The sequence below is a fragment of the Chinchilla lanigera genome, unplaced genomic scaffold, assembly GCF_000276665.1.
Source record: "Chinchilla lanigera isolate Chin_1 unplaced genomic scaffold, ChiLan1.0 scaffold00013, whole genome shotgun sequence".
NCBI classification, from domain to species: Eukaryota; Metazoa; Chordata; class Mammalia; order Rodentia; family Chinchillidae; genus Chinchilla; species Chinchilla lanigera.
Window position 1 is genome coordinate 33,035,017 of NW_004955414.1, and position 22,619 is coordinate 33,057,635.

Genomic DNA, 22,619 nt, shown 5'->3' on the forward strand with positions numbered 1-22,619 from the left:
CTCAGCAGACTGAAAGTTCTTTGAAAGCAGAAATCACTATTCATAGACATTCATCTTTGAATAGTCCCAGGCTTTTTGGATCAGTACAAATTTGCTGGATAAATGTATTCATACTGACCCTTATTTCTTCTTCGAATGGAGTAGTTGATAAAGAATTTCAAAATCAGGCATTGTGGCACACACCTGTAGTCTCAGTACTGGCTGAGATGGATCACTGGAGTCCAGCCTCAGCAACATAGCAAGACACAATCTTTAAAAAAAAGATCTTGGACCAGACATGATGATACCTATAATCCCAGCACTGCAGAGACTGAGGCAGAAGATTCACAAGTTAAGATCCCAACCTGGGAATTTTAGCAAAACCCTCTATCAATATTTTTAAAAATAATAAAGAGGGCTGGGGATGTAGCTCAGTTGGTACCACATCCCTGGGTTCTATCCCCAATTCAGAGTTGCAGGGAAGGATCTCAGGCTGGTGCTATGGCTCAGTGACACAGTATTTGCTTAGCATACGTAAGGCTATAGGTTTGATCCCCAGCAATGCAAAAATAAAAAACAAATAAAGCACCTGTAAAAGGAGAAAGCTAACTGTTCACAACTCAGATGATCTACTTCAGAGAAATCAAGATTTCACACTGTGCCCCAGTTTCCAGTTCCCAGTGCTGGAGGTCAGCCACACACAGCCCCCCACTTTTTTTGAGACAGAATCTCACTAGGTAGTTCAAACTGGCCTTGAACTCATGGCAGTCCTCCTGCCTCAGTCTCCTGAGTGGTGGGATTACAGGTAGGCACCACCAGCCCCGGCCCCCAGCCCAATTTTTTGATCTTTAGGTATGCTAACTTCTCTGTTATGGTTTGTGTCTACATGTCCCCCCGGCAAAGCCTCATACAGTCGTGGGGCAGGCTTCCAGAGTTTTTGATTGACTCATGGTCCAATGGGATTATCAGTGTGAGTGCTACACTCATGGTCCACTGGGATTATAAATGTGAGTACTGGGATTATAGCCCTGGGTGTAGCTGGATGCAGGGTGGGTAGCCTGCATACAATATAAGGAAAGGAAAGAGGCTTGCTCTCTACTGCTCCTTCCTGTTTGCTTTTGCTGCTTTTGCTGTTTTCTGCTGCCATGAACTGTTGCCCTCTGCCCTGTGCCACTCTGCCTTGGAGCCAGCTGATCGTGGACTGACGCCTCCACAAACTGTGAGCTAAATAAACTTGCTTAATTTTGGGTGCCTGGCATTTTGTCTCAGCAAGGAGAGAAAAGTAAACAAGACATTCTCAGTACTTTAACCTGTGTTTTAAAAAGTAAATTTGTAAAGCTGGGCATGGTGGCGCTCGCCTATAATCCCAGCACTCAGGAGGCTGAGGCAGGAGGATCATTGCAAGTTCAAGACCAACGAGGGCTACAAAGTGAGCTCAAGGCCAACCTGAACTGCATAGTGAGACCCTTTCTCAAAAAGACAAAAATAAAAAATTAAATTAAATTTTTTTAAAAAGCTTATAAAAATTGAGCCATTCCTTTGGAAATGAAAATTAGCATCATAATTTCATCAGAAATGGCTGATATGAGGCATTTTTGCCACAGCTTTCCCTATCCTGGCCTATGGCAAATATAGCTTTCAATGTGAGCATCTTTCCAGTTGAATCCCAGCATCTTCAGAGTCTTTTTTGCAACCTCTTATTCTAGATAGCCACACTCAAACCTCAAGGAGTTGGATTGAGCACTTAAAATTTCCAGAACATGATGAGAGGGGGTGCTCCAGGCATTTTCCTAGGGTAGCTCATTAGCCATATTCAAGTGAATACTTGGCCAAGAGCAGTTGAAGACATATTATTATTAAAAATGGAAAATTAGGCCTGGCATGGCGGCGTCTGCCTGTAATTCCAGTGCTAGGGAGGCTGAGACAGGAAGATCACCATGTGTTCGAGGCCAGCCTGAGCTATACAGCAAGACCCTGTCTCAAAAAACAAAACAAAATAAATACATACATAGAACTAAAAATGGGAAACTAGCATCTGGAGTTTAAGTATCAGTTTTGTAAATATACAGAACAAGCTTAGACTAGGAATTATCTAGGTGTGATTTCAGCTGTGGCAGTAGTTTTGAGAAGTTCACACAAATTCTGTGACTTAAATTTATTTTGATTGCAACAAATTTGACTTCATTAGGATCCTGTAGTAATCCCATAAATGCTACAAATTTGACTATTCATTAGGATCCTTTGTAATCCTATAGTTCTAAATATAGAGTAGATACAAGATTGCACGTTTATAGTCAAGTTTTATTTTTATGATGTAACAGTAGAACTGAGAGCTGGGCATGGTGGCGCAAGCCTGTAATCCCAGCACTCAGGAGGCTGAGGCAGGAGGATTGTTGCAAGTTTGAGGCCATCCTGGGCTACAAAGTGATCTCAAGGCCAGCCTGAACTGCATAGCAAAACCCTGTCTCAAAAAGACAAAAAAAAAAAAAAAAAGAGTAGAACTGAGGAAAATAATAAATTGGAAATACTGGTTAGTATACGTGGAAATGGCTTGAAAAATGATCACGTGTTACAGAAGCGTGAGGTGAATTCAAACCTCTGGTATGAGGCAAACTTTAACTTTGAAGGAAAGAAGAGTTTTTTCCTCCTGGTAATATCTTGCATTTTAGATTTCAGCTTTGAGAGGGACTGGAAGTCAACATATGCAACTCTTAACTGATGTGTGAAGTATGTTTTTCTTCATTTCTTTCTGTTAGCACCTTACAGCCATCATGGCGACCTCATCTGAAGAAGTTTTGCTGGTTGTAAAGAAGGTGCGTCAAAAGAAACAGGATGGCGCTCTGTACCTCATGGCAGAAAGAATTGCTTGGGCACCGGAAGGCAAAGATAGATTTACAATCAGCCATATGTATGCAGATATTAAATGTAAGTCAACTACACTAAGATCTGATGTAAATGTATTTGCTACTAATTTTATAACATTTGTGAGTTTTGTATTTTATGTCATTTAAAAAGTAACCTTATATAAATAATTGCAAAATGATATCACTAAATATATAGTATTCTATTCCTAATTTCTTAATTTCTTTGCTTATTAATACAGCATTTGCAGGTTTATATAAATACGTAAATATACCTTGTGTAAAGATCTCCACACACACTTTCAAGAATTGCAGAGTAAGGCAGGCATGGTGGTGCACACCTGCAATCCCAGCACTTGAGAACCTGAGCTAGGAGGATCACCATGAGTTGGAAGTGAGCCTGGGATATATAGTGAGACCCTATCTTTAAAAAAGAGAATTATTAACATTCCAATGAGTGGATATACAGTCATGTTTAACCATTCCTCTGAAGGACAATTAGGAAGTTTCTAGAACTTCGTTATTACAAATATTTTACATTGCAGAACTATGCACCAGTGTCTTTAAGAGGTTGTGTTGGGGAGGGTACATTTCTGCAGGGTATTAGTGTGTTTACTATTTCAAATGGTTTGTACTTTTTTAAAAATTTTATTTTTATTAGTACATGTTTCCAATACGTTCAAAATGCAGAGTTGATATATGTATGTAACATAACTCAAGCACTGTGTGTATGTGTATGCATTTTACATGCATATAAATGAACCTGAGCATGGTGGCACTTTCCTATAAACCCAGTATTTGGGGAGGCTGAGGCAAAAAGATCAAAGTTCAAGCCCAGCCTGGGCAACTTAGCAACCTAGCAAGAACCTATCTCAAAAAGGGTTGGAGATGGAGCTGGTGTGAACACCCTGGGATCGGTCCCCAGGACTGGGTGGGAGGAGGGGTATTGACAGGTAATGTCAGATTTTATTTGAATAACATTGCACCATTTAGGCAGGTTGTCTCATTAATCTTTGGTTATGTGGTCATATCCATTGGGGAGGTAGATCAGAGAAATTTTTCTTCAAAATTTTCAACCAAAGAATAAAATCAGGACATCTTCTCTTTGGAAATTTGGAAGATCAGTATTGAATTTATTACCCAGAGGGTATGGTAACATTGTGGTTTAATAATAATTAGATTTAAAGGCACTAGGTGAATCTTGATGTTTAGTACCTTTATTCTGAAAAGGAATTTTCACCATTCACCCGATATCTTGAAAGGAGAGACCCAGGAAAGTCTGGGCAGCCATCCCCTTGACATATTGTGGTACCTTAACTTCTAATGTGGATTTATTTCTTTTACTGGACATAAATTACTTCTATTTTGCTGCTAGAAATGACCAAAGTTTCTGTCTTTCTCCATTGAAACAACTTAGAATCATCATTTTCAAAGGGAGCCAGGTGTGGTGGCCTAATGCCTGTAATCCCAACATTCAGGAGCTGAGGCAGCAGGATTGCCATGAGTTCAAGGCCAGCCTGGGCTATGTAGCAAGACGCTGCCTCAAAAAACTCCCCCCAGAAGGAGGAAATACTGTTTAAAATTTGTCACAGTTCAGTTCTGCCTAAGCTACATGGTCTTTGTCAACTATCCTGGTATTAGGAGCTTCTTTTACTTTGTTTCTGTGGAGAACTGCTATAATTCCTGGTAAGTCTTACATACTAACATTTGTGCAATAAAGTGGTAAACTATAAACTGCCTGTGTTACCATTTCTTGTAAATGGGGCACAAGGCCTGTAACTTAGCAAAACACTCTCATTATAATACTCATAGTATACAACAAAAAAGTCTCCTGTTTCTCTGCAGTTGCCAGCTGTTGGGGGGAGTGTACATACCCAAATCTAGATCTATTCCAGAACAGTTTTTATTTGAAAGAATGCCCACTTCTGAAAGTTACTGATAAAATACTCAAGTAAAATTAGCAGTAGTCTTGCAGGTTGAAATTAGCTTGTTAAGAAACTTAAGTACATTATCCTCTCAGAGGCAAGAGCTAAAATAGAGTAAGGGTGGAGCAATGACTAAGGAAAGATGCCTGGGAAGGAGTGACTGTTTTAGAGGGATGCAGTAATGGAAAGTGTAGACTGACACTTAGAGACAGGGACTCACTGTGTAGTTCAGGCTGGCCTTGAGTTCACTGTGCAGCCCAGCCTGGCCTCTTAACTTGCCTCAGCCTCCTGAGTGCTGGGATTACAGGTGTGTACCACCATGCTTGGCAGGACTGATAGATAAATTACTTCATTATTGCTGCTTTTAACAGTAAAGTATTTCATCTACACTATGCTTTAGCATTGTCCTTGTGGTCAGTTTCTGTCTAAGGTTTAGAGATCTGTTTATGCGAAGAACTCAATGCACTGTGTCGTACCACTATGAGTCACCCATTTAAGGGGACAAAGCCTTCTACCTCTGTTTCCTGTTGGAAGAAGAGAACCTCTACAATTACCACAAGGGCTGTTTTCTAAGAACACAAATTTCTCTAGTTTCTCTGTTGTGCTCTGGTGTATATTAGTTATGTCTGCTCTGATTTTTTTTTTTTTTTTGGTCTTTTTGAAACAGGGTCTTGCTGTGCAGTTCAGGCTAGCCTTGAGCTCACTTTGTAGCTCAGGCTGGCCTTGAACTCACAACGATCCTCCTGCCTCAGCCTCCTGAGTGCTGGGATTACAGGGATACGCCACCACACCTGGCTGCTCTGATATTTTTATGAAAATCTTCAAAATTACATTTAAAGACTGGTACAAGGAAAACCTATGTAAAATATCCCACCTAGATGCTATAGTTGATATTTTACCACATTTGCTTTACTTCTGTATACACTTAGTATTGCTTGATGAGATTATTATCACAAAAAATTTTGGGGTTTTGTTTTTGAGGCAGTCTTGGTATATACTCCAGGCTTAACCTGGAACTCAACAACCATCCTGCCTCCACCTCTGGAATGCTGGGAAAACAGGCATGTACCAACGTGTCTGGCTCAAGAACATTTTAATAGTAAATATCCAGACCCATCATTGCATGTCCTTGGTTATCCCAATAATGTCTTTCATAGCTATGTTGTTTTAAATGAAAATCTAGTCTATGTACATGCAGTTGAAGTTTCTGGCCTCTTACAGAATATAATACAGACTTATAGTACATCACAACATCACACATTATGAGTCATTTATTCCTGTACATGTGTGTGTCTGTCTGTGTCGGTGTCTGTCTGTGGAGACGGGTACTAGGGAGTTAGACTGAGCCCAAGGGTTTTTACACATACTGGGCAGTCACCCTGCCAGTGACTTGAGCTGCATATCCAGCCCTCTTTATTTCTTGTAAACTGCAAGGTCTGAAGGCTTGGTCATATTCAGGCTAAACATTTTGGGCAGCAGTAATACATCAGTGTTGGTGTTTGCTCCCTGTTGTCATCTCAGAAAGCACAGAGTGTGGTGTCTTCCTTTTAATGAAGCTAAGATTGGTCACTTGATTAAAGTGGTAACACACAGTAGTTCTTCCAAATGTAAAATTACATATTTTCCTTTTTTTTTGGTTTTTCTCCGGTACCAGGAACCGAACTCACGACCTTGCGCTTGCCAGGCAGGCGCTTTGGCGCTGAGCTAAATCCCCAGCCCCATGTTTTCCTTTTTAATTAGTAAATAATCATGCGTTTAACAGGTTTGGATTATGATAGGTTATTTTTGTTAGTGATGATGTTGCTTGAAGGCCAGTGTTTAGAATGGATTCAGGGGTCCTGGTTGGCTGGTTAGAAATCTTTCAAGGAGTCTATCCTTGAAAAGGATAACAAAAGCCCATTGGAGGTCAAGTACAGATGAGAAGGACTGTATCAAAAGTGTACAGAAGAGGAAAGCAGTGTTAGCAATGAGTATATTAAGTTATACTCTGATCATGTGAGATTATTTGAAAAGAGTGCGTTTGTGCAGAAGCATTAAGATTGGAGTGGGGCACCTAAAGCCCCTAAGGAATGCTGAGTTTTGGGAGAAATAACCTACTACTGCTTAACCTACTCCGCGGTGTGTGTGTGCTCCTGAGCTTTGTGTTTCTTTTTAGGCCAGAAAATCAGTCCAGAGGGCAAAGCTAAAATTCAGCTTCAGCTGGTCCTTCATGCAGGGGACACAACAAATTTCCATTTTTCCAATGAAAGCACAGCAGTGAAAGAGCGTGATGCAGTAAAGGACCTTCTTCAGCAGCTGCTGCCCAAATTCAAGAGGAAAGCAAATAAGGAACTGGAAGAGAAAAACAGGTGAAGGATGAGCCTTTTAAAGAGATAGTAGATTCTCTGTCATCTCGCAGTAGGGTGGTAGCTTGTTACTGCTCCTTCCTTCTACTGTGGTATGTGTACAGGAAGACATGGGCTTTGGCATCTTTACGCCTGTCTTTGCTTCCCAGCTTGAGCATTTTACTGGCCCTTTGACGTTGAGCAAATGGACCACGCAGACCTAGAGGTTAAATTATCTATCAAGGGGCTGGGGATTTAGCTCAGCGGCAAAGCACTTGCCTGGCAAGCGCAAGGTCGTGAGTTCGGTTCCCGGTACCGGAGAAAAACCAAAAAAATAAAAAAATAAAAAAAATAAAAATAAAAATAAATTAACTATCAAACCTCCTGTCTGATTAGAAGCAGAACTGAGATTCAAAAGTGCTATGCTTCCTTAATTTCTTTTCCCAGTTCTCTGTCACAGAGAAGATAAAGATAATAAACTGTTAGAAGTATGTGTGTAAAGCCAGGCCTTGTGGTGCACACCCATCATCCCAGCACTTGGGAGGCTGAGGCAGGAGGATCATTGCCAGTTCAAGACCATCCTGGGCTACGAAGTGAGCTCAAGTCCAGCCTGAATTGCATAGCAAGACCCTGTCTCCAAAAAAAGTGCGTGTGGGGGCTGGGGATTTAGCTCAGCGGCACAGCACCTGCCTGGCAAGCGTAAGGTTGTGAATTTGATTCCGGGTACCGGAAAAAAAAACAGAAAAAGAAAAAGTGTGTGTGTAAACAAAAACCCAGAAAGAATGTATACTGTAAAAAAAAAATTAAATAAAAATGAAAAAGAAGGTATACTGTGAGAAAATGAGATAGTATGTGAAACAGTAAGGAGTTTTGCTAAGATGAATTGTTACATCACCAACATTTGTCAGGCCACCAGTGCTTATAGTTCCCAGTGTTTATCACAGTGGCACATTAGTTGCTGGAAGATCTCAACTATAAAGGTGACCTCTTCCCCATTCACCTTTATGTGCAAAAAAGAATACAGTATTATACAGAAATGGTAATCGTTGTGTTACGAAGATAAATAAGACCAAATCCATGACCCCCCTGAAAAGCTTAATTTCTGCTCATTCAGACTTACTTCATTTATTCCTTCAAAAGTGGTGTTTTGCTCTTGATTACTTAAAAATGAACTAAATATCTTCTGGTGCTCAATCATCATAAAATAAAAATTGTTTCAGTTTTGTGTCACTAAGGTCTTAAAGTGTTATCTTAACATTAATGGTGTTTTAAGCTGGGCGTGGTGGCGCACACCTGTAATCCCAGCACTCGGGAGGCTGAGGCAGGAGGATCATTGTGAGTTTGAGACCAGCCTGGGCTACAAAGTGAGCTCAAGGCCAGTCTGAACTGCATAGGGAGACCCTGTCTCAAAAAGAAAAAAAATTAACGGTGTTTTATCCTAGAAGTTCAATCATGTTTAATATACTCTGTCTGCAGAATGCTGCAAGAAGATCCTATTCTGTTCCAGCTTTATAAAGACCTTGTTGTGAGTCAAGTGATCAGTGCTGAGGAATTCTGGGCCAGTCGTTTAAATGTGAATGCAGCGGGTAGTTCTTCCACCTCCAATCACAAGCAGGATGTTGGCATTTCTGCAGCATTTCTGGTATGTGACCTTGGAGATTTCTGAAGGGAAAAAATGGAAACCCCAGTGTGTGTGTTAACAGTGCCATTTCCATAAAATGTAGCAGTTCTATAAAGAAAATAAGTAGAAAATTCAGTATCAATGGTATTTTTCTTAAACATTTTTTTAAAAACACAATGTTTTAAATTTTTTTTTTTTGTCAGTTACATTAAATTTATTTTTTTGTCAGTTAATTTTGTTGGTTTTTGAACTTGACGCTGGCATGGTAGAATTCAAATGGACTTTGAAAGTAACTCCTAGAAATTAAACCAATACTTACAGGTCATACTTACAGACTTAGAACAATCTGGTACCTTTTTAAAATGATTGCTATATAAATGATTCAAAGTTAAATGTTCAGTGAGCATAATAGAAAAATTGGAGCACCTTCTTAACTATGGACTTAGGAAGTGGAATTCTGTGCTCTAGCAGAACTAGAAAATTCAACAAATCTTTGAATACAAGTTGTATGCTAGGTATTACTAGGTGTTTAGTGTAAGTGAACTGACTTTATAAAGCCTTTGCTAAAGAAACCAGTAAATGTTAGATTAAACAGTAACCAAGGTTTATAATGGGAACTGTACAAGTATGTAGTTGCCACTTGGCAACTACACAAGTTTTATGTTAACGTTCCACTAGCTCTTTGCCTTTGGCCACTCTACAACATGCCTGATTAACTATATTCAGTTTTCAAGAAAGCGTGTATTAAGTGGGCATGGTGGTGCATGCCTGTAATCCCAGCACTTAGGAGGCTGAGGCAGGAGGATCGTTGCAAGTTCAAAACCAACCTGGGCTACAAAGTAAGCTCAGGGCCACCCTGAACTGCATAGTGACACCCTGTCTCAAAAAGACAAAAAAAAAAAAATTTTACAAATCACTGAGAATGAGAAATGAGTCTATGCTTCTTTGATCCCTCTGTCTTGCCAAAAGTGAAAGTACATTCCTTTAGGAAGTCTGTTTTCCACACTGGTGCAATGTCTGTTGGGAGCTGAGACATACTTCCTGTTGCTCTGACAAGTATAAGTATAAATAACGTACGTGTGTGTGATCTTCGTTTTAGGCTGACGTCCGGCCCCAAACAGATGGCTGTAATGGTTTGAGATATAATTTAACTTCTGATATCATTGAGTCCATATTTAGGACCTATCCAGCAGGTAAGAATGGGCAGTTCTTCAGGTGGTTAGCATATTTGAATTCTATACCAGAATTCAAAAACTGAAAAACAAAAAACTTATTTTATGACTTAAGTGGAGTAAAGTACATTATTACCCAGTGCCTAATGTATGGTAGATACCAAGGGCTGAGTGAAAATGTGCCATTACTAATTCACTGATATGATGACTGCCCTTCTTTCCGTCGTCAGTGGTACTTAAACATTATTTAGCCCTAAATACCTGTATGAAATGATTCGTTACAGAGACATCAGTAATGAATTTCTCTACACCACTACCTCAAGATCATCCCTTACACTATATCCAAAGTGGCCTTTGCAACCCATAAATCCCTGTGTCTGCAGAAACCATCCTAACAGCATCAAAGCCTGATCACAGCCCTGGTGGTTTTTGATGTGAAGTGAGCGTGAGAGCCATTGCTTCGGTCATGCTTCTGACTAATGGGTGTTCTCTTAAAGTCCATCCCTTTTCTTCACCCCCGTCCCTCTTCAGTCCTTAGGAACCACCTCTCCCTCAGGACTCAGCTCAGGCATCCCCTGTTGGCCACCTGTACAAAGTCCTGACCTCCTCCGGCAGATAAAGTCCTCCTAGTCTATAATGTTTGCCTCAAAGTGTGATCACAGTATCTTTCTCATAATAATAACATAGTGTTACTATGTGTCGGGTACTCTTCTCAGAGCTTTTTATGTATTCATTAATCATAAATACCCCAGAAGTACAGGTGTTGTTAAGACCCTCTTTTTACAAATGAGAGCACCAAGGTAGAGAGATGAAATAATATTTGCCCAAGGCCATACAGATAATAAATGGCAGACCTAGTTTTTTGGTTGTTTTATTGAGACAAGGTCTTGCTATGTAATTCAGGCTGTCCTTGAACTCAGTATGTAGCGCAGGCTAGTCATGGTGATCCTCCCACCTCAGCCTCCCAAGTACTGGGATTACAGGCGTGTGCCACCACACCTGGCAGACCTAGAATTTTAAACTCAGATTCTGGCTCAATAAACCATGTTGCCAACTAGATTATAAACTTGCAGAGTTGAACTGGTAGTCCAGTGGGTATTAAGATCTTTATTTCCTAGCCACCAAACAGTGTGTGGATTGAGAGCTGCTGTGTATAAATAAACAAGGAAACTTAGGTCTGACGTCAAGTTTTTGTTGGTTCTACTAAAACTTAAGAACTTTTTAAAAAATATATATTGATATATAATGAGTAGTTTATTAACGTTCATAAAGATAACATGTTAAGGTCTCATAAGTACAATTAGATTATAGTATACAATGTATAAAGATGAGTGTTTCATAATCTAGTTGTAGCTTTTAGTCTGTGTTTCATTTATCTAATTTGAGAGGTTTTAAGAAATGGAAATGTATGCTGGTTATGGTGATGGGAGGCTGAGGCAGGAGGAGCACCTTGAGTTCAAAGCCAGCCTGGGCTACATAGCGAGTTCAAGGCCAGCCTGAACTACATAGTAAGACTTTGTCTCAAAAAAGGAAATTCAGTGTGTAACTATTTCTTACCTTCTCCCCCCACAGTAAAAATGAAATATGTAGAAAACGTTCCTCACAACATGACAGAAAAGGAATTCTGGACACGTTTTTTCCAGTCCCATTATTTTCATAGGGACCGGCTAAATACAGGGTCAAAGGATCTCTTTGCAGAATGTGCCAAAATAGATGAAAAAGGTAAGTATCCCTGACATAATCTAGTATTCATTTTGCCAGTCACTAATCCTTAGAGTTGTTAATGAACTTCTTTTAAATGTCTGGGAAAGATAAACTTTGATGAACTTTGTATTTCATTGATTTTCTAGGGTTAAAAACAATGGTTTCATTAGGAGTGAAAAACCCACTACTAGATTTGACAGCTTTGGAAGATAAACCATTAGATGAGGTAAGAAGCAATAAAAGGAGTTAGAGAGAAAACAGTCTTTCCTTAGACTGCTCTGTCACTATATAGCTTTAAAATTGCCTTTAGATGTTCCAGTTGTACAACTGTAAAACAAGCAAAATACTGTTAAAGTGATGAATCAAAAGTGCTGTTCAGTGTGTTCTAATTCCCCTCACCCAGAAAAAAGTGCTTTTAGTAGTGCTATTTGCTGTTGTTTGCCTTGAGAACAGAGAGCCCTGTGTGCGTTGCTAAAACTTATCAGAAACATTTTTTTAGCTCTCCTGTGAGCAGATCTGCAGGTAGTCATCAGGAAGCTAAATCCAGCATTATATTCTAGTTAATATTTAATCCAGTGTGGCTACATATTAGCACACAAGGAAAACAAACATTTTGTTGATTGCCTGCTATCTGCCAAACTGCTTTCGTGACCCTACCCTACACCTGCCTGGTATATTTCAGCAGCTGGACCGTCATGTTTAAGCTACCTGCCTCAGCCTCATGACCCCAGGCATACACAGTATCCAGTCACAGAGAGGAGCCGTTCCTTCCAAGAGGCGCATTCTGTCCCCGCCTCCACATTCTGCTGCAGGGCCCTGCCTTCCTCAGTTACTCCCCTTGGTGTTGTCGTTTTCTCCCCTTCTGAGTCCTTTTCTGCTGCCCATGTAAACGTGTCACTCCTTCATTTTTCTCTTCTTCCTAACTTCCTTCTTGTTTTAGTACACGTACTCAGCAAGTCACAAAAACCAGTGTTAAAATTCTGTGTTGGGGGAGTGCTACCGTCTGATTTGTAGACTAACAGAAAATAAAGCTTGATAGTTCTCCACACTCAGTTATTGCCTTGGTGAATTTCAATATACTACAACATTTTAATCATCTGGAGAAATTCCTTAATGAGGCTTAAAGATAAGTTGAATATGATGGAAAAAATTAGTTTTTTTCCTAACAAAAATGATAATGGATTGGGCACGTGCTTTGTGACTTTCACTTTGCTTGTTACCAGTATTCAAACTGAATGCAGTATACCAAACTACCTGATCGAGATGCTGGCATGACCTTTTTTAATGTTTCTAAACTGAACAGTTTTTCGTTTTTGCTTTTTTATAAAATGAAACTAACAGTAATGACCTTTTGTAATTACTGTGAGAGTGAAAAGAGAGAATTAGCTGGGCGTCGTGGCGCACACCTGTAATCCCAGCACTCAGGAGGCTGAGGCGGGGGGATCCTCATGAGTTCAAAGCCAGCCTGGTCTACACAGTGAGAGCCTGTCTCAAAAAAAAAAAAAAAGGTGACAAAATAAAAATTAAAAAGGGAACTAGTGGCATAGTCAATGGCAGTTCACTTGCTTAGCATATGTGAGGCCTTGGGTTCACTCCCCAGCACACCCAAAAAGTTAAAAGAGCCTGAGACCCAGAAGTGCTCAATAATAAGCTGAGCATGGTGGTACGTGCCTGAAATTCCAGTGTTTGGAGGGCTGAGGCAGGAGGATGGCTGTGATTCAAGGCTTGCCTGAATTTTATAATAAGGCAAGCTCAGAAAACCGAAAAAAGTAGTCAGTAAGAGGTTATTACTACCATCAATATTATTAAATCCCTGGATAGAGCTGGGTGTGGTGGTGCACACTTGAAGTCCCAATACTTGGGAGGCTGACGCAGGAGTATTACAGGTTCAAGTCTCGCCTGGACAATGTGGCAAGACCGTCTCAAAAGGAAAAGGGCTGGGGGTGTAGGTCAGTGCAAAGGCTCTGAGTTCAACCCCATTATTATTAAATACACCTACACATCCACACTGCGTAGTACTCATTTGGTGTGGCTATATGAAGATTTATATAACTAGTCACGACTCCATTTTTTCTTTGAAGACTCTCTTTTCCTATCAACCTCTATTGTAACTATAATCAGATATGAGCTTGAGCCTCTTGAATACTTTTTTTTTTTTTTTTGGTGCTGGGAATGGAACTCAGGACCTTGCACTTGGCAGGCAAGCGCTGTGCCACTGAGCTATATCACCGGCCCCTGGATACATTCTTTTTCGTTACTTTTAAATACTAGTTAACTGGCGATAGATCTCTAATAGCCCTGATCTGGCTCATTCCATAGCTCCACAGTCATATATCTTACTGCTTACTTGATGTCTCCAATTGGATGTTTCATATATATCTCAAGATATTTGGTTCCCATCTTCATAAACCTATTTTGGTTCTTCCATAGCTGTAAAAAAGCATTAAAATTTGCTCAAACCAAAAATCAGGGAGTTTCCTTGGTTTTTCCCCTGTGTTTATGTCCAGCATTAAGTTCATCAGCAAGTCCTCTGCCATACATCTCGGATCCCACAGAAGCTTGCACCTTCTCACCTAAGTTGCCGCTGTCTTCGGCTTGACGACTTACATTGCCTCCTTACTGATCTTTGTTCGCACTTGTGTCTCCTAGAGTTCATTCTCCCCTAGCAGTAAGACTTTAAATCAGATCATAAGGCTCAGCAGTGTGAAATTCTTCAGTGGCTCCTCATGGAGCTTGGATTAAAATAAAACCTCTGTAAGGTTCTGCTTGATTCGGGCCCTTCCGACTTTTGCTTTCATTTCAGCTTCTTCCTTATTCATGCTCCAGATACAATGACTTCCTTTCAGTTCCATGTAGAGGTTTCCATGCCTTTACATTTGCTCTTCCCCTAACTACCTTCTACTCTTTTTTTGGTCTTTTTGAGACAGGCTTTCTCTGTGCAGTCCAGGCTGGCCTTGAGCTCACTTTGTAGCCCTGGTTGGTCTTGAACTTGCAATGATCCTCCTGCCTCAGCCTCCTGAGTGCTGGGATTACAGGTGTGCACCACCACCGCCTGGCCCTACTCATCTTTAGCTGTGTTTAATGTCACTCCTTGGAGACCATCCCTGACCACCACATCTAAGGTAGCGCCCCCCAGATCTAGTCATTCCATCATGTTAGCCCTCTCTCTCTCTTTTCTTTATAACATCATGTTAGCCCTCTCTCTTTGTGCCTTTCATAAAAGGTCTTACTTGCTGAGCATAGGGGCACACACCAGAATTCCAGCACTCAAGAATTTGAGGCCAACCTGGGCCATGCAAGACTATCTCAAAAGAAAAAAAAGATCTTGTTTTAGCCAGGGATGGTGGCATGCGTCCAGCCAGAAAGAATACTGTTTTTGCCTTGTTGTACTTGAAAACTGTGAGTCTAGCCTCTATGTTTGTAAGTTCCATGCAGCTTTTTTCTTGCTACTGTTGTCTCCAGCACATGGTATATGTGAAGTGCTGGCAAATATTGGAGAAGTGAACGAATGGCATAAGTCCTGTCACGATCTTTCATCTCTGGGCTGGGAGGGGGATGCCCAAGGCCTCCCCATGCTATGTAACCTTTTTTTTTTTTTTTAAACCTGTTTAGCCTTCTCTTGCCAATCCCTGGCCCACCATTCTGCATATCAACCCAAGTCAGCATTATTACATTGCTTTAATGCTTTTGTTTAAAACAGTTGTTCTGGGCATGGTGGTGCACGCCTGTGATCCCAGCACTCGGGAGGCTGAGGCAGAAGAATCAATGCAAGTTTGACGCCAGTCTGAGATAGGAATTGAGTTCAAGGCCAGCCTGAACTGCATAGTGAGACCCTGTCTCAAAAAGACAAAAATAAATAAAAAGGAAAATAAACAGTTGTCCTTTCCCTATGTCTGTCTGGCAAGCACCTGTTCACGTTAATGGTGTTCACTGAAGCTTTTTATTGTAGCAGGAGTTGGAACTCAGGACCTCGTGCTTGCCAGGCAGGCGCTGTGCCGCTGAGCTATATCCCCAGCCCTGAAGCTTTTCTGAACCTCTTCCCTGTTAGTGGGATTGACTACTTCCTCTCTCACCACAGTTGTATCTTTTGCCTGACCTGTACTGGCTGATAGCTCGTCTTCCTACTAAGTAGTGTTTAGGCTCCTGTGACATAAGGTCCTCAGTTGATCAGATAATTATTAAGTGCTTTATACATACATGCAGTGTGCTGGGAATAAGACAGTGTATAAGAACAAGGGCAGGGGCCAGGGATTTAGCTCAGTGGTGCAGCGCCTGCCTGGCAGGCACAAGACCCTGAGTTTGAGTCCTGGTACCAAAAAAAAAAAAGTATAAATTATTTAATTCCCTAATAACACATTTTACAGAGCTTGGAAAAATTGCCCTGTCTTGACTGAGAGTTAGAAAAAGTAACCAAGCTAGAATGTGTAATCTGTGTGACTCCAGAGTCCATGCTTTCTCATTGTATTTTGTTTGTTTATTTGGTGTTTTGGTGACTATATCAGCAATTGCTCTTTAAAATGGAAATGCTGGGGTCTGGGGCTTTAGCTCAGAGGCACAGCGCCTGCCTGGCAAGAGCAAGATCGTGAGTTTGATTCCCAGTACCAGAAAAAAAAAAAACAACCAAAAAAACCTCACCAAAACAGAAATGCAGCCAAGTATGGTGACTTGTGCCCATAACCCCAACACTTGAGAGGCTGAGGCAACAGGCTCACTGTGAGTTTGAGGCCAGCCAGGGCTACATAGTGAGACCCTGTCTCAAAAAAAAAAAAAAACAGTGCCTGCCTGGCAGGCATGAGGTCATGAGTTTGATTCCTAGTACCGAAAATAAAAAGAAAACTAGAGCCTTACTTTGATTTTTAATCTACCAAATTTTTTCTCATAGGGCTATGGCATTTCATCTGTGCCCTCTACTTCCAATTCTAAATCCACCAAGGAGAGTAGTAACACTGCCATCATCAAAAGGTTCAACCATCACAGTGCCATGGTCCTGGCAGCGGGTCTCAGGAAACAGTTAAGTATACCTGCAGAGATGCCATCGCTGGCTCCTCAGGCTCTCCAGGTGGAGTTAGGTGGTGGTGTGGCTTGCTTGTAGTTTCTAACATTAATTTTTTCCCATTTGTTTCAAGAGAAGCACAAAATGAACCAAATGGGGAGCCCAACCGCATGGATGGAAGTTCTGGAGATGGAGACTCCTTTCAGCCGACAGTCAAAAGGGTATGGGCGACAAAATTGGAGCATTTAGGGGTTGGTTTTCCAGATAAAAGATACCAAGAGTATTTTATGTTGCTTAGTTGAAGTGTTTGGCTGCAAATGTAGAGCATTACAAAGTTCCTCAGCTTTGGCTTAGCCAAGTTTGTGTGGACTCAGATCTGTTAACTTTTCACTGGTTGTTTTTTTCCTTTCACATGAATACACACAAATTGTTTTTTGTGTATGGCTTTGCTTTTTGGGAAAGAGTATTCAGCAAAGGAGATAAATAAAATTTGACACATTTACTTGAAAAAGAAAACAAATCTGCCTTCCTTTTAAATGTAGTGTTTTAGAGCTAGACATACCTTCTCATTAAATATTTTTTAAGGGCTGGGGATTTAGCTCAGCGGCACAGCACTTGCCTGGCAATTGCAAGGTCGTGAAAAAAAAAACAAAAATTAAATTTAACAGCAATTTAGCCAGGCATGGTGGTGCACGCTTATAATCCCAGCACTCAGGAGACTGAGGCAGGAGGATTGTTGTGAGTTCGAGACCAGCCTGGGCTACAAAGTGAGCTCAAGGCCAGCCTGAACTGCATAGTGAGACCCTGTCTCAAAAAGACAAGAAAAAAATAAATATTTTTTAAAATTATTCGGGTTTAGCAGGGGCTACTTGCACATTTCTTTCTGAAAATTTGCTCAAATATTCTAAGCCCTCTGTTTTGTAAGCCTCTTTTTCCCAAAGTATAAAAATATGCTATGAGCTGGGCATAATGGTACACACCTGTAATCCCAGCTACTCAGAAAGCTGAGGCAGGAGAATTGAGGCTAGCCAGGACAATTTAGTAAGACTCTTATCTCAGAATTTTTAGTACTAACGCTCTTAATTCTACTTCTGACAGAGGCCCACCTCTGGACATATGTTTTTAGTTTGCAGTGGGTTTATCAGGAATTAACCTCACTGAAAGTGTGGGACAGCCCAGCATGGTGAGCTACATTTGAAATCCCAGATACCCAAGAGGCTGAGGCATGAAAATCACAAGTTTGCAGCCAGCCTTAGCAACCTGAGGTCCTTTTTCAAAAAGAAAGTCGCCGGGCAAGGTGACATATACCTATAATCGTAGCACTCTGAGAAGCTGAGACAGAACCACAAATTCAAGTCCATCCTGGACAGTGTCTGAAATAAAGTTTTCCCGTTGATTTTCCTAATACACAGCACTGGCTAAAAACATTTCCTCAAGTCCGTGGTTCACGGCTGTGTAAGAAATCGAAGTTAGGCTGAGTGTGGTAGCACATGCCTGAAATCCCAGCACTGTGGTGGCTGAGGCAGGAGAATCGCTTGATTTAAGGCCAACCTGAGCTACGTAGTTCAAGGTTAGCCTAAAGACAGTAAGACCCTGTCTCACCAAAAGAAAAAAAAAATTGAAATTAATAGCTGGGTTGGGGATGTGTAACACAGTGTAGAGCATTTAACCCACAAAGTACAAAACTCTGGGTTTGATCCCCAGCAGTGTAAGAAAAAAGGAGAGAAAGGCATAAAGGTCTATCATTGTACCTTGAAGCTTCCTGATAGAGATTGAGAAAGGGTACAAATACGAGGCTGAGTCTGGGTAACACTGTTGAAATAGGGGTACTTTAAAAGTTAAGTTTTCAAATTGACATTTTTTTAGATATAGTGGATAACCTGAATGTTCTGATTCTGTGCTTGGTAGCTACAGGTAAAAGTTGACCAGATGAAATGCATAGCACAACCATAGCTGGCTATATGATACACAATTTTTTTGTCTAACATATTGGCAAAGAATTAAGAGTTCAAGCTGGGTGTGGTGGCACATGCCTGTAATCCCAGCACTTAGGAGTTTGAGGCAGGAGGAACACTGCAAGTTGAAGGCCAGCCTTACTACAAAGTGAGTTCAAGGTCAGCCTGAACCCTGTCTCAAAAAAGACCCCCAAAAAGGAAGAATTCAGTAATCATGTGATCAGAAAATCAGTACTTTTCATGTGGTTGATGAGAAAATTGGTTCAACCATTTATTTATGGGATAGTCATCTCTAGGAAGTAAAGCTCATAGTGGAGAAACTTCCATTTTTCACCAAACTACTACATGGTTTTACTTTTTCAGACATGTTTGTTACTTGTATAAGAAAGTTACTGATCAAAAGTACTATGTTAATAATTTTAGGCAAAGTTACAAGAATCCATTGAATATGAAGATCTGGGAACAAATAATTCCGTAAAAACGATTGCACTAAACCTCAAGAAGTCAGATAGGTAAGTTTGCTCAATGGTAAATAAATTTGAAGCAGAATAGTTATGTAACAGGTCACTGCAGAATATATTCTGCAAGTGTAGCACTGAGTTTTTTAGTCAATTTATCACCATAAAAGTACAGCATCACTTTCTCTAAAGTTACTTCTGTAGGCCAGATGTGGTGCTGCATGCCTCTAACCCTAGGTTGAGGCAGGAGAAGCCCTGTGATTTTGAGGCCAGCCTGGGCTACAAAGTGAGCTCAAGGCCAGCCTGAAGTGCATAGTAAGACCCTGCCTCAAGATAAAAAAAATTTTTTCTCTGCCTCCCCCGCCGTCCAGTTTTTTTTTTTTTTAACTTTTGTATATTTCAAGAAATTATCCTAGCCCTGCATGGTGCCGCACGCCTGTAATCCCAGCACTTGAGAGGCTGAGGCAGGAGGATCGTTGTAAATTTAAGGCCAGCCTGGGCTACAAAGTGAGCTCAGGCCCAGGGATATAGCTCAGCAGCATAAGCACTTGCCTGGCAAGCCTAAGGTGATGAGTTCCATTCCCAGTACCAAAAAAAACAAAAAAACAAAGTGAGTTCAAGACCAGCCTGAACTGCATAATGAAACGCTGTCTCAAAAAGACAAAATAGAAAAGAAATTATCCTAAATGATGAAAGCCAGAAAATACTAATTTTGCGTGATTGTTTCTTATTTCTCTTATGGGAACGGTTTTATTAAAATAGCTGTGGGGGCTGGGGATTTAGCTCAGCGGCAAAGCGCCTGCCTGGCAAGCGCAAGGTCGTGAGTTCGGTTCCTGGTACCGGAGAAAAACCAAAAAAAAAAAAAAATAAAATAGCTGTGGAGGGGGCTGGGGATTTAGCTCAGTGGCACAGCACCTGCCTGGCAAGCACAACGTTGTGAGTTCGATTCCCGGTACCGGAAAAAAAACAAAAAAATAAAATAAAATAGCTGTGGAGTTTTTTTCAGGGGGAGGTTGGTTTTTGTTTTATTGGATGGTGGTTTTTGCTTTGAAGAGAAATGTTTTGACCACTAAAATGCTGGTAAGTCAGATATTGAGCACCTCCACCATCTGTGAGTGGTTATTTTCTCTGTGCTAACTTTCAGGTATTACCATGGTCCAACTCCAATCCAGTCAGTACAGTATGCAACAAGTCAGGACATTATTAATTCTTTTCAAAGTATTAAACAAGAAATGGAAGCTTATACACCCAGGTTAACTCAGGTAGGTAACTTCTATTTGAAGTCCAGAATTTCTTACTATAGTTCCTGCTTCAATATATGAGCACAGCCAGAATGAACTAGTAATAAATCGGATTTAAAGATACTATTTCTACCAAATGAATTTTTTAAAATGAGGACGTAGGGAGAAAAGGTGCTTGGCATATCAAGAATCATCTAAATGTAATGAAGAATAATGAGTAATTTGATTCCAAGTTTTTCACTTCTACTGGGAGTATCTCCCAAATTGCCAGACTACTTCAAGACATTACTCTGGATGTCCTGCATAAGCTCAAACTCAGAGCAGACAGATAAGATGGAGCTCATTCTCTCTTCGTTTTTCTCACCCTTCACATTTCAGTGAGCAGTTCTGACAGTTCTTCTTTCCATATTTCTTGACTCCATCAACTTAGTTTTTAGGCAAATTTGATAAACTTTTCACAGTATCAGTGCAAGTTATTTCTTCTTTTTTTCTCTTTTTTTTTTTTTTTTTTTTGTGTGTGTGTGTGTACAGGGAATCAAACTCATGACCTTACATTTGCCGATCAGGCACTTGTGCCACTGAGCTGTATCCCCGGCCCCAGTGCAAGTTATTTCTAGAAATATGTATTGATCTTATCTGCAGTTTCAAAGTCCTTCACTACCTCCCTTCATTTCTGTAGTAATAATCCAAATGTCTTTTCTGGCGTGCAAAACCAGATTCATATCTTACATTTTTAAATCAAATCTATGTATACATAAATTTCTATCATTAAACTGTCCATTGGAAAGTAGACATACTAATCCTACAGCTGTTCGCCTAATGATTTATCCCTTCTATAGGTACCTGGCACTTGTGCAGCACTATATGTCCATAAATATTGATACTGATACTGTGAGAATGTATTTTCCCCTTTTAGTTATGTTTGTTCATTTACTTGAAAATTAAAGGGGCTGAAAGGATAGCTCAGTGGTAGAGCACTTGTCTAGCATGTGCAAAGCCCTTGATTCAGTCCCCCTCACCATAAAAAAAAGAAAGAACAAATAACATACTCCTATTCTGGTGATATTTTTTTTTCTCCAGTGCCTATCATGGATACATGTTGACATGTTGTGTTTTGCATTGCCTGTTATTGAGCCCAGGACTTCACAACATGCTAAGCATAAGCTCTGCCTTTGAGCTACATTCTAGCCTATTAATACATTTTACTTGTTTGCTTCCTTTAAACTCAGTTTTACTTTCAGTTGTTGGGTTGGTGCTTAAGTGGAAAAGCTTGTAAGTTTTGAGTTTGTAGTGGACTTACCTGTTAGAATAGCCCCCTTTATCCACAGGAGACACCTTTCAAGACACCCAATGGATGCTGCAGAGCAAACCTTTTAATTTAATGCCTTTTCTATTTTAAATAACTGCTTACTGGGCACTATGGTTGTAGCATAGCAGATGGAGGTACAACAGCAAAAAATAGCATGAATTTCTTTTTACTTCTTCACAGCTCACACACAGATGATTTCTTTCTAACATAGATCTTAGTAATCTCAGCACTTTGTCTTTCCCTAAGTCCAGAATTTTCCATTAAATAAAGGAAGCAATTTATGGCTTCTCTTCAGCATATCTGAGTTGCTAGTATCAGTGTTCTCCCCCTTTGGGGCCACTATTCAGTAAAACAAATGTTACGTACCAGCACTGTAAATACTGAGCAGTAGATCTGGTAACTGAGATGAGTACTAAGTGACCACAGGCTGGATAGTGTATACAGCATTTAAGTTCTGGACAAGAGGTTGGTTCCGTTCTAGTCAGGACACGGTAACATACCATGTTATCCTGCTACTCAGAACTGCACTCGGTGTGAAACTCACCAACTGTTTCTTTTGGAACTTCCATTGAACGTCGTCAGACCACAGCTGACTATAGGTAGCTAAAACTTCAGAAAGCAGAACGCTGATAAGAGGGAGTACTGTGTTCCTAGAGGATAGATTTTCTGCACGGATCATTTCTGGCCTGGAGGAAGGTAGTTAACTGTGGTAGCTGTAAATGGTGCTTGTATACAGGAGTAAATGCTTTACTGTTCGCTGTAAAACAGTGATCGAAAGATGGCAAAAAGGGAAATCTCTTTTCTTTCAGGTTCTCTCAAGTAGTGCTGCTAGTAGTACTATCGCAGCACTGTCACCTGGAGGAGCACTTATGCAGGGAGGGACACAGCAAGCCATAAACCGTAAGTGCTGGGCCACCTTTGAGTGCTCAGTTGTATTGGCTTTGGTTTGGGGGCAGTTCTGGGTCTTCGCTGAGCACTTACTTTGGGTCCATTGTACTTGGAGTTGAACCAGGGTCTCTCGGGTGCTAACCATGTGCTCTGCCACAGAGGTACACACACCCCGGTGCCTTGAGCAGT

The 22,619-nt window shown here is 40.7% G+C and overlaps 1 protein-coding gene across 1 annotated transcript in view; it reads left to right on the top strand.

Annotated features, from left to right (window-relative positions):
• Positions 1–22,619, top strand: part of Gtf2h1 (general transcription factor IIH, polypeptide 1, 62kDa) — a 34,533-nt gene that overhangs the window by 6,316 nt on the left and 5,598 nt on the right. Inside the window, exons 2-12 of the mRNA XM_005380408.2 lie at positions 2,736–2,904; positions 6,921–7,113; positions 8,566–8,731; positions 9,810–9,903; positions 11,455–11,604; positions 11,733–11,812; positions 16,469–16,596; positions 16,713–16,800; positions 18,958–19,046; positions 20,137–20,254; positions 22,352–22,442. Coding sequence (XP_005380465.1) covers positions 2,751–2,904; positions 6,921–7,113; positions 8,566–8,731; positions 9,810–9,903; positions 11,455–11,604; positions 11,733–11,812; positions 16,469–16,596; positions 16,713–16,800; positions 18,958–19,046; positions 20,137–20,254; positions 22,352–22,442 — 1,351 coding nt within the window. The 5' untranslated portion in view covers positions 2,736–2,750. The remainder of the gene's footprint in view (positions 1–2,735; positions 2,905–6,920; positions 7,114–8,565; positions 8,732–9,809; positions 9,904–11,454; positions 11,605–11,732; positions 11,813–16,468; positions 16,597–16,712; positions 16,801–18,957; positions 19,047–20,136; positions 20,255–22,351; positions 22,443–22,619) is intronic.